Genomic DNA, 12,076 nt, shown 5'->3' with positions numbered 1-12,076 from the left:
CCACAGATCCCCCACATAACGGCGTCCTTCACAGATCCCCCACATAACGGCGTCCTTCACAGATCCCCCCACATAACGGCGTCCTTCACAGATCCCCCCACATAACGGCGTCCTTCACAGATCCCCCCACATAACGGCGTCCTTCACAGATCCCCCACATAACGGCGTCCTTCACAGATCCCCCACATAACGCCGTCCTTCACAGATCCCCCACATAACGGCGTCCTTCACAGATCCCCCACATAACGGCGTCCTTCACAGATCCCCCACATAACGGCGTCCTGCACAGATCCCCCACATAACGGCGTCCTGCACAGATCCCCCACATAACGGCGTCCTGCACAGATCCCCCACATAACGGCGTCCTGCACAGATCCCCCCCATAACGGCGTCCTGCACAGATCCCCCACATAACGGCGTCCTGCACAGATCTCCCCCCCCCCCCCCATAACGGCGTCCTCCACAGATCCTCCCCATAACAGCGTCATCCACAGATCCCCCATAACTATGTCATACCCAGCCGCGCCAGCGGCTCATATGGGAAAATCCAAGCAAATCGACCTCTAGCAAAATTCCCTTAAAATATTGCATCGCATATCGGTATCACAATTTTTAGGGCCCTAATCGCAATCGCACAAAATTCCCATATTGTGCAGCTCTAGTTAAAATGAATTTAATAGAATTGAGTATCTTTGTAGTGTATAGTCGACATAGGCGGATAGATTTGAAGTGATAGTCGATTCCTGAAATGATGTGACGTCCTGGGGGATTATTTAGAGATTTATGGATCTTCGGTAAAAGATAGAAATATGGAATAGATGGAAAATTGACTTTAAGGAACTGGATTTATTTTTTGTTTAGGACCTTCTCTTCTTTACCTTTTATCTAGGAGTGCGAACAGTACTTTTTTATAATCATCCGTTGGGTCGTACGTAAGTGGTGTGTAGTAGTTGGGGTCTGACAATATCCGTAGGGCTTCCTTTATTGTAATCCTCGGAGTTCATGATTACTGTAATCCCCCCCCCCCCCCCTTATCTGCATTTTTGATCACTATTTTGTTATTAGACTTAAGTGAACTAATGGCTTCTCTCTGAAGTGAGGTTTTGGTGTAACTGGTTTTCTGTTTGGCTTGAATCTGTTAAAGTTTGTAGGTCCCTAAGTAAGAGATTATAGAAGATATCTAAAAAAGGACCTCTGGCGCTCTTTCTCCATATCTTTCTTTATGAATCAGGGCTAATCCAACGCTCCTTTTTTTTTCTTTACGTGCAAAATTTCTTGGGCAGAGTAGAGAGGTTTCCCGGCTGCACCCAGCCATTGTTATACTACAGCACATTTTGTGCATTCTCTTTGCTCTCTTAAAACAAAAACATAAGAAAAAAATGAAGAAAAATTTTGCCTACCTTCTACGCCTATTCCACCTACACCGCCATGTCCACCTCCTCCTCCACTTGGGTCACACACAGAATTAACAGACAAATAAAAAATAAATAAAAAACACACAAAAACAGTGTTGTTTTCCTCTTCCACCTACACCACCACGTCTACAGCCGCCTCAACTTCCTACTCCACTTGGACCTCTGTCCCCTGTTTCAAGCTTAATATTTTTTTTATTTTTATGTATTTATTTACCTTTCCACATTTGGCGCAGGGCAATTGTACTGCTCTTCCCACCATGTTGGTTCCTTTTGCAGCCCTCTAGTGCTTTCTATTACTTTTTTACAGCCATTTTCAGCCCCAAAGTTCTGGTTCTCATTGACTTCAATTGGGTTTAGTGTTCAGGGTCAAGTTCGAAACCTGAACCATACTTCGAACCCAAACATCCACCGGTCCGCTCATCACTACTGGGTGTCACTAATGGGGGCATTACTATTATTAAAAATATGTACTGTTTTATCAATATTATACAGGCAATTTTATTTGGAAAAAATAGGTGTTTATGAAGGCATAAGTCCTAGCTGAAGTTCATCTGGTACAGAATACATTATATTGTACAGTATAAACTAAACTATTCTAGTGTTAACTTGGGAGGAGTGTTTACAGGCTAAGTCCCCACTTCCCCACCAATGACAACTGAAGATGATGAAAATTGATTCTTTGATCCTTTAACACTAGTTTTGCCTTGCATAATTTTCAAAATCTGTGAAGTTTTTTTTGGGTATGGAACTGTAATGTCTATTATTGTTTTCATAACTGATTAAAGCAGATCATATGAATGTGTTCTTATGCTTCATTGTACAGGTTTAACCTATGAGGAAGTACTTTGCTTTGTACCACCCCCACTAGACTCTGATGAAATGGAATCTTGAAAAAAACAGTTTGCCGCTGTGAAGATGGTGAGGACGTCTGTATCTTCTCCCATCTATTATACAAAGTGCCTCTCGGATGGTGCATCTGAGTGATTTGCATATATACATCTCTATTCATGTTTTTCTTTACTGAGGCGAGTTAGTTTTATGGAATCATAACTGCTGCTGCATGTGTCTCTAATTGCCTCTTACACAAGTATAGTACTCCAAACTCTGCAAGTCTGTGGAAGAACATTTTAAATCATTTTGAAACTCCCTGATATGGGATTACTTGAGTTTGTGTAGGATTGCTGATTTAATGGACAGTTAAGTGAATATTTTTCACCTCTCATAATAAATTATTTTACTATTTGAATATATATAAAATTACACATTTATATATTCTTATCCCCAATCTGCAAATGGTTCTCTTTCCGGAAGATAATTTTTCTGACTGTATCCTTCAATGATAACAAATATTACAGCATTAGCTTCTTGTCTAGAAGCATCCCTTCTGTTTTACTCCTCTTTGTGCAAATCCATTTGTAACCGACCATTTTTTTAATTTTGTAAATGTGAGTTTCCTCTGTGTAATTGAATGACCATATTAATGTTAATGAATCAGTGTCCTATTTATTACTAACTATTCATTAAAGTAGAATCATAAATTAATTAATAATCATATGTGGGAAAGCTGAAAATGCAATATGTTCCAGTATAAAGTATGATTATTATTATTTCATGTGACTGCTAAACTGCGGATTTGGTTGTTTGCCTATATAAGCTTAAGGGGTTATGCCATGATTGATTTAAAAAAATTAAAATCAGACATTATATAGTACATGACAATCTCTTTCTAACCAAGCTAGAACCAGTTTTGTACCTCACATGGGTCCAGAGATCGCCCCATTCATTGCTTCAATCATTGCTAGATTTATTTCAGACTGGCTGCTCAGGGGGGTCATTTCTGCTGTAGCTCTTTCCCTGTAACTATCACAACTTTCCTAAAAGAAAATATGGCTGGTGGCAGTTGAAGATTTAAGCAGTGTGCGACCACCTCAGTGAGGTGGACACAGAAATAAGGAAAATAACAAACAGCAGGTTACACTATACAGATACTTTTTTATTTATTGATTTACATCTAATTACAAAAGTGTACAGATCCAGGTGCTGGAAAATATTTTTCTAGGCACAACCCCTTTAATTGTATTATTCATGTTATATTTGCAAATATTGTATTTACTCCATGAAATATTTCTCTGCTAGGGTTGTTCTGCAAAACAAGTCACAACACTTACTTATTTAAAGGTCTTGATCATATCCCTCTTTCCCCAAGGCTATACAGATTAAGTTATTTAAGACTCTCCTGATGTTTTATGCTTCAGAACCTCCACCATTTTTTTCCATATATATTTTTTTAAGTGGGGTCTCCAGAGCTGGACACAGTACTCCAGATCTGGTCTCGCTAGTCCTCTATACAGCAGGATCATGATTTCTTTTACGACTGGTTATACCCACGGGCGTAGCTAAAGGGTTATGGTCCCTGGTACAAGAGTTCAACTTGGGATCCTCTACCCTGCTTAGTGGCAAGAGGCAGAGTTGCACCTAGCCTTTCTGCTTCCTGCCCACCCCTGCCAAAATCTCAACCTAACCCCTTCCCCCCCACCCCTAATGTTAGTCATAGTTGGAAAACATTACACACAGCGGTACAAAACATACAGTGTAATACCGCACTACATACTTTTTACTTCCAGTGATATCCAATGATGTAGATGTTCTCTTTCCTCATCTTCTCCATTCAGGCCAGACTGCCATGATGATTTCTTTCAGCAATCTCTTCTCTCTGCAGAGTTTGACTTTTCCATCATCCTCCCACATTCTCAGCACCCCATCCTGCCACCCCCAATACTAAGCTGATACTATGCCAATGTGTGGTCCCCCCACTCGCCCCATTGTAGTAGTGCTCCCTAAAGTCCCACCAATAGTAGTAATTATCTGCCAGACAGAATACTTGGTGTTAACAGTGCCCCAATTAGCAAAGATGCCACCTTTGTGCCCATATTGGTATTCATGTTCCCCATGGTGCCCCAGTATTATTAATTCTTATAATGTACATCAGCACAAAAAATACCCTTATAATGTGTGGCAGTGCAAAATATGTTCCCTTATAATGTGTTCCACTTCCAAAAATAGCCCATTATAATGAGAGACCCCTTCTGTGTGCTAGTATAAAAAATATCCCCTCTTATTCTCCCCAGTAAAGCCAGTGTCCTCATAATGTGTGCCAGTACAAAAATATGCCCCCTTATGTGTGACGATACAAAATGCTCCTATTTAGTGTCACCAGTAGAAACAATGCCTCTATAGTGCTCCTCTCTAACACCTGCCTCTCCCTATACTGGCCCAAAAGCATGGTGCCAAATAAAAAATAAACTTAAATACCTTAGCGGCTATCAGCAACGTACTACATGCCTCTTATGTCCTGTTCCTTTAGCTGTATGTTGCCTGCTGCAGCATCTAATTGAGGAAGGCGATACATAATTGGCTGTACGGCACTGGCAAGGGGCCCTATTGATCGCCCTTGTTTAGGTTGCCCGATCGCAATTGCGACCACAGCAACCGCTATGTAGTTACACCTATGGTTATACCGCTAGCTATACGGCCAAGAATCCGATTTGCTTTCCTAGCTGTCTGCCCACACTGTACAATTATTTTGAAGCTGTCTGGTATCAGAACCTCTAGATCTTTTTTTTCTCAAGTTGTGGCTAACACAGAACAGCCAATATATCGTTAATAAGGATGAAAAAATACATAAATCCATTAAGTTCAACCATGGGTGGGGACACGAATATGATAGTCAGATATAGAATTCCTACTCCCCAAGTGCATTATTTTATATTTGTACACATTGAACTGTAGTTTCCATTGTTTAGACCTTTTATCCAGATGTATAGCCAAAATAGCGTGGTACCATTTTGGCCAGAAAAATGTGTGTGATGTTAAATACTTTTGTGTTAAAAAAAAGACAAAAATATTATACAGTGATACCTTTATTTTCTAAAAAAAAAAATATTTGCAAGCTTTCAGAGCACAGGCAGTATACAATTTGTATGCTGCCCCTGATGAAAGAGCCTCTGTGCTCTGAAAGCTTCCAAACAGATTTTAAATTTTTTTGTTAGGCTACTTTCACATCTGCGTTTTTCCTGGATACATCATGGATTAGCAACAACGCTTCCATTAGAATAATACATCCGACTGCATCCACAACTGGAGCCCAGTTGTATGATCTCTAAAATAGCCATGCTGGATCTGTTTTCTTTTGTGCCAGAGAAAATGGATCTGGCTTAAAATACAATGTAAGTCAATGGCGCCAGATTTGTTTTCTCGGGCACATCCCAGGCATTCTGGTGCATTCCGTTCAGTTTTGTCCACATTGACAATGAATGGGGACAACACTGAAGCATTTTCCTCCGGTTTTGAGATGACGGAAAGGAAAACGCAGATGTAAAAGTAGCCTTAGCCAATAAAGGTATCATTGCTAAAGTACTTTTCTCTTTTATAATACAAAAGTATTTAACATCACATACCTTTTATCCAGAGAAGCAAAATCTTTTTCCATTATACTAATGCCTCCAGGAATATCTACCCTGTTATACACTCACAAACCTTGTCTACCAAACCTTCTCCTATGTCACTTACAAAAGTATTAAAAAGAATAGAATCCAGATCAGACCCTTAAGGTACACCACTTGTAGCGTGTCACACCTCACAATGTACACCATTAACAACAACATTCTGAAATTTGTTCAGAAGCCAACTGTGAACTATCCATGGTTTAAAGGGGTTCTACCACCAGAAATACTATTATGTAGCTGACTGACATTAGTGTTGCACTACATAACAGTATGTTTTTTACATTTCTCCCTGCAGCCGTTCTGATAAAATACACTTTTATAATATGCTAATGAGCCTCTAGGTGCTATGTGGGCGTAAAATCAGCACGTAGAGGCTCCGTCTACTCGCCCTTTATCCCGCTCATGTCCCCTGTTCTGCCCACCCCGCTCCTCTTGATTGATGTCACGGTTCGCAGCATTGGTCACGAAATCCCACGCCTGCGCCATTCACTTCTGTATTCGGCGCAGGTGCAATGAGTGAATTATGCGCTCCTGTTGCCAGATTCCTCACTGCGCCGACTACGCCACAGTGAGGAAGCCTGCATCAGGAGAGCGGCCTTCACTCACTGCGCCTGCGCCGAATACAGAAGTGAACGGCGCGGGATTTCGTGAGCGATGCTGCGAACCGTGACATCAATCAAGAGGAGCGGGGCAGGCAGAATAGGGGACCTGGGCGGGATAAAGTAGACAGAGCCTCTATGTGCTGATTTTATGCCCAAATAGCACCTAGAGGCTCATTGGCATATTATAAAAGTGCTTATTTTATCAGAACGGCTGCAGGGAGAAATGTAAAAACATACTGTTATGTAGTACACCGCTTACATTAGCGCATCGCTAATGTCAGTCAGCTACATAACAGTATTTCTGGTAGTAGAAACCCTTTAAGTTCAATCTTCAATAATTTATCGATCAGCTCTTTATGTGGCACTGTATTAAAGAATTTGCTGAAGTCAAGGTACACAGTATTCATGGCACCACCTTCGTCCAACACTTTAATCTTATTGATTTCTCTATGTCAAACTAAACTAGTCTAACATGATATTCCCTCAGTGAAGCCATGCTGTTTTGAATCTGAAAAGTTGTGGGTTTTTAAGTTTTTATTATTATTATTATTATTATTATAATTTTTTACTACTGCTGAAGTATAGCATTGCCCATTTTCCAATATTCTGTCAGGAGGGACTGGTAAAACCGTTCTAAATGTAAGACAGCTTATGACCTCTCTTACATTTTATACCTTTTTCTACGCCTAAAACAGGCATAGAAAATGAGGGGCCTGCCCCCTTCCCTACCCACGCCCACAATTTAGGAACTGGCATGAGCAGGGCGAAGTCGCAGATGGCAGCGCAACTAACAATGCACCATGATCTGCACCTCCAATACTCCTAATTAAGGTGTATTTAAGCTTAGTAAATGACCCCCATAGTTTGAGACTTTTTAATGCCACTTAGGGAGGAGATACATTTCCACCATTCTGCCAGATCCACATAATTAAACATTTAATCCATTCTTCATGAACGCGCTCAATAACCACAGCTAATACCACTTCACAGCACTGTAGGATTTGCTGTTTCAGGTGAGTCATATTGCGTAATATGTCTTGTATTATAGAGAAAGTTAGCCTTTAGGCATGTATTTCTATCTGGATTTAGGAATTGATTTTTGGTCATATTATGATTTATTCCATCATATTTTACTAGAAAGAGAAAGCTAATTTTGTTTTTCAGGAATTTTGTTCTGAGAGTATTCTAGCAGATTCAAATATATGAAAATTAATATCATATTTCAGAATGGAACCTCTTGCATTTTGGGTTCATTTTTCTTATAATACTGATCTGTTTGAAAGTTATTTCTCCTGTTGAACTATGCTTTTCTCACCTTTTTTAGGTTCAACAATATTGTTTAGGTCCCTGCTGTCCTAATCGGGGATTGAAATGTTTACAATAAAGAGAACTGCTGCACTTAAAAAAAAAATATAAAAAAAAAATACATGCACTGTACAGATATTCACTTACATTTTGCTATTTTCTTGGTCTTCTCTGTGATGGTTTTGCCATAAATAAGCACTGGTCAAATAAATATTATTTTTTAAATGTGTACTTTTATGTTCGTCATGCTTTTAGTTTGTATAGTGTTTCCAAATACGTTATAATTCTTACAATCTGTGATTCTGCAGTGGAATAGTTATGCAGCAGATATCAGCTGTGCTAAAGCTAAGCAATTTTCATGGTAAAAGGAATTAAATTGTACAATTATTGTTGTTCCTCAGTTACAATCTTTTTCTAGAATTAGCATTGTAAATTGCAAATTTTTAATTGCAATTTTAATTTTATATTGATACAACTAGCCATCAAAGTACTTTACTAGCCTTATCTTTGTATATGCATTGAAGAGGTTGTGTCATCTCATACATTGGTAAGCTATGTCCCTAATGTTCCCAATGTCTGATAGGGACCTGCACCTATATCTAAATTGGAGCTTGCAGAGGTAGAACCCGTACCTATATCTAAAACAGAACACATTTAGCAAACTAAGCATGCTCGGCAGCCCTCCAGTCACTCATTTCTATGGGACTCCCGAAAATAGCCCACCTCTTGGCTTGGCTATTTCTGTCAGACCCATAGAACTGAATGAAGAGGTGGCCACGCTTGCGTGGTAAGCTTGTTATTCATTTCTGTAAAGATCCAAATCCCTGCAGTGCCCTTCATACACTTAATGTCCCCCATAGTGGCCCCCAGCAGTTAGCAGTTATGTTTCCCATAGCTCCAAAAATTACTAGTGTCCCCCCATAGTGGTCCCCAGCTTAAGTAATGTCTTCCATAGTGTCCCCAAGAATTAGTAATGTCCCCCACATTGGCCTATAATGTCCACCATAGTGGGCCCCAGCTGTAATGTTTTTCTTTTCAAAAGAACCTGTGTTCAGCGTGATGACATTACTGCACACTCCCACATGAGAGTCTGGTGATGTCATCACACTGTGAGATAGAGGTGGTGTAGAAAGGAAGAAAAAAGGGGGGAGGAACCCTTCACACCCGTTAAAAAGAAAAAGGAAACACGTAATAGGCTCCAAATTCCCTCAGTCACTAAACGTGATGATGATTCGAATCGGTTGTTAGTTATATATATAACAAGGTAGGTTTGAATAAAAGGACCTTCACCCAGGTCTAATAAAAGAGCCAAAGGTTTAAGACTATCAACATATCCTTATGGTGGTGATGTCGACAGATGATAAATATAAAATAGGAATGATAAAATCAAATGCACTCACTTCACGGGGGGGGGAGGCAGTCACCCGGATCAATTCAGAGACCCCTGGGACTGCTTTTCCCCCCGGCCAGGATCACATGCAGAAATGTAAATAATTGAACAACGCCTACACAAGTGGCTTCTGGTCAATCATTTTATTGGTACGTGACTCAATGCGTACACCACCTCTATCTCTCCTTAGTGGGCAAGGATATCCTTGATCCACCGAAGCACCTGTGCGGCCTACCCTATTCTATAGTTGGAAACAAGCATAACTTATATATACTACTTGTAGACCATTCAGAGGAGCTCACCAGCAACCTACTGGAGCCCAGTCTTTCAGATACCAACTGAAAACCAAAATAATTGTAAAAACGATCAGACTGGCTCACAGTATTTTTGCATTTATTACAATTAATAAAATTACAATTATTAAAATAACAGTTATACAAATAGATTGCCCACTACATAATAAACATATCCACTCATTAGCATAAATAGATGAATAGGTATTTTTAAATGCGGAGCTCACGCATATACCTAAATGATAGGAGTACTCCAAGAATAGTGATAACAATAGGACCGCTCGATTGTGCTGCGCGGTGTCTGTCAATAGCGTATTGGGTTTAAACTTTTGTAATGCTCTGATACTTATAAAATAGCTTGCCAGTAATCTACTTTTTCAACATCTTGTATGCAGATTACTGGCAAGCTATTTTATAAGTATCAGAGCATTACAAAAGTTTAAACCCAATACGCTATTGACAGACACCGCGCAGCACAATCGAGCGGTCCTATTGTTATCACTATTTTTGGAGTTCTCCTATCATTTAGGTATATGCGTGAGCTCCGCATTTAAAAATACCTATTCATCTATTTATGCTAATGAATGGATATGTTTATTATCTAGTGGGCAATCTATTTGTATAACTGTTATTTTAATAATTGTAATTTTATTAATTGTAATAAATGCAAAAATACTGTGAGCCAGTCTGATCATTTTTACAATTATATATACTACTTGTTGGAAGTTTCACCTCCACCCCTTGGCGCCTCTGTTAACCTCTACCTCAGGTACTCTTCTTTGTGTTACCTGGTCCGCTTTCAAGACCAGAGAACTTCAATTGTACCCTAATCCTCTCTTTTTTTTATATTTCTACATCACACTGTGAGAGCAGGTCCTTTGACAGGTCATGAGAGGAGTGACTGCCACTGCACGTGCAAGTGGATGAGGTATAAATGTATTTTTTTACCGCCTAAAAGGCCATATTATTCTAGTGTCCTCATTTTTTAATGGTGAGTAGACAGGTACGATAATGTCTAACCGGACGTTAAAAACGATCCCATTGATTTCAATGTGGTCCTTCTGTCCTATTTTTTGATGGCTGCTATTCACTGGCGATTAAAAAAGCCCCATAGACTGCAAGGGTTCTGAAAACAGCCGTCATGTGGGTGTTTTTCACTGTCGTGTGCATGTAGCCGTAGTTTATTTCTGTTAAGGTCCCTTTACATAGGACAACAAATCAACAGATTGTTGGGAAGGAAGCGTTGCTTACTATGTAAACATGATCTGCTGACAGCAAACATCAATTTTCGTGTGTTCACAAACTATCGGACTACCCGATGGGGCAGTACATTTACATTGCCAGATAATTGATAATGAGTGTTCCTATGAATGCCGGTTAGCAATTACAATCCTGATCAAAAGTTTAAGACCACTTGAAAAATGGCAAAAAAAATCATATTTTACATTGTTGGATCTTAATAAGGTTCCAAGTAGAGCTTCAACATGCAACAAGAAGAAATGAGTGAGACAAAAAAAAATTTGAGCATTCAATTAATTGAAAATAACGATTAAACTGAAACAGGCTGTTCAATTTTAGGACCAACATGCCTTTAAAAGGCCAAATCTGTGCAAAGATGTGGCTTCATTGTCATTTTCTGTCAGGTAGTCACACGTTGTGATGGCAAAGGCAAAAAAAACTGTCCCTTTTTTAAAGAGGTCGGTTGTTGAACTGCATAAGCAGGTTCTCTCACAGCGAGCCATTGCTGCTGAGGTGGGCCACAGTAAAGATCCTGAGGGTTATGGAACAAAAAAGTCAAGTGGAAAACCCAAAAAAATTTCACCAGCACTGAGCTGGAGGATCCAATTGGCTGTCTGTCAAGACACTGGACGATCCTTGACCCAAATTATGGCCCTTACTGGTGCTGACTGTAGCCCCATAACCATCAGATGGCATCCGAGACTGAAGGGCGTCAAAAACAAAAAACGTCTTCAAAGACTTCCGTCTCCTTGAACGCGACAGAACTGCTCGTTTTGACTTTGCAAGAGAGCACCAAACATGGAACATTCAAAGGTGGAAGAAAGTTTTATTCTCTGAAAAATTAACCTTGATGGTTTCCAACGTTACTGGCATGACAAGCAGATCCCACCTGAGATGTTTTCTAAGCGCCACAGTGGAGGGAGCGCCATAATGGTCTGGGGTGCTTTTTCCTTCAGTGGAACAATGGAGCTTCAGGAAGTGCAGGGGCGTCAAACGGCCGCTGGCTGTGTCCAGATGTTGCAGAGAGCATTCCTCGTGACTGAGGGCCCTCGTCTGCGTGTTCTCTTTTGGCCCATCCTGCGTGTTCCCCTGATCTAAATCCAATTGAGAACCTTTGGGGATGGATGGCAAGGGAAGTTTACAAAAATGGACAACAGTTCCAGACAGTAGATGGCCTTCGTGCAGCCGTCTTCACCACTTGGAGAAATGTTCCCACTCACCTCATGGAAACGCTTGCAGCAAACATGTCGAAACAAATATTTGAAGTGATAAACAATAACTGCGGAGCTACTCATTACTGAGTTCATGTTTGGAAGTTGGATTTCTG

General features: G+C 40.2%; 1 protein-coding gene across 6 annotated transcripts in view; it reads left to right on the top strand.

Annotated features, from left to right (window-relative positions):
- Positions 1-8,056, top strand: part of LOC122933278 (mitogen-activated protein kinase 14) — a 247,058-nt gene extending 239,002 nt beyond the window's left edge. For 5 of the 6 annotated variants that reach the window (XM_044288160.1, XM_044288159.1, XM_044288157.1 and 2 more), the window contains one exon: positions 2,239-5,563. In XM_044288160.1, coding sequence (XP_044144095.1) covers positions 2,239-2,306 — 68 coding nt within the window. In that variant the 3' untranslated portion in view covers positions 2,307-5,563. Of the gene's footprint in view, positions 1-2,238; positions 5,564-7,846 lie in introns of those variants that run through there. The other variant, XM_044288156.1, reaches the window with a different exon arrangement.
- Positions 8,057-12,076: the final 4,020 nt, after the last annotated feature.

This window comes from Bufo gargarizans, chromosome 3, assembly GCF_014858855.1.
Source record: "Bufo gargarizans isolate SCDJY-AF-19 chromosome 3, ASM1485885v1, whole genome shotgun sequence".
NCBI classification, from domain to species: Eukaryota; Metazoa; Chordata; class Amphibia; order Anura; family Bufonidae; genus Bufo; species Bufo gargarizans.
Note: the sequence above shows the minus strand (reverse complement) of the source record. Positions and strands in the feature narration are given on the sequence as shown.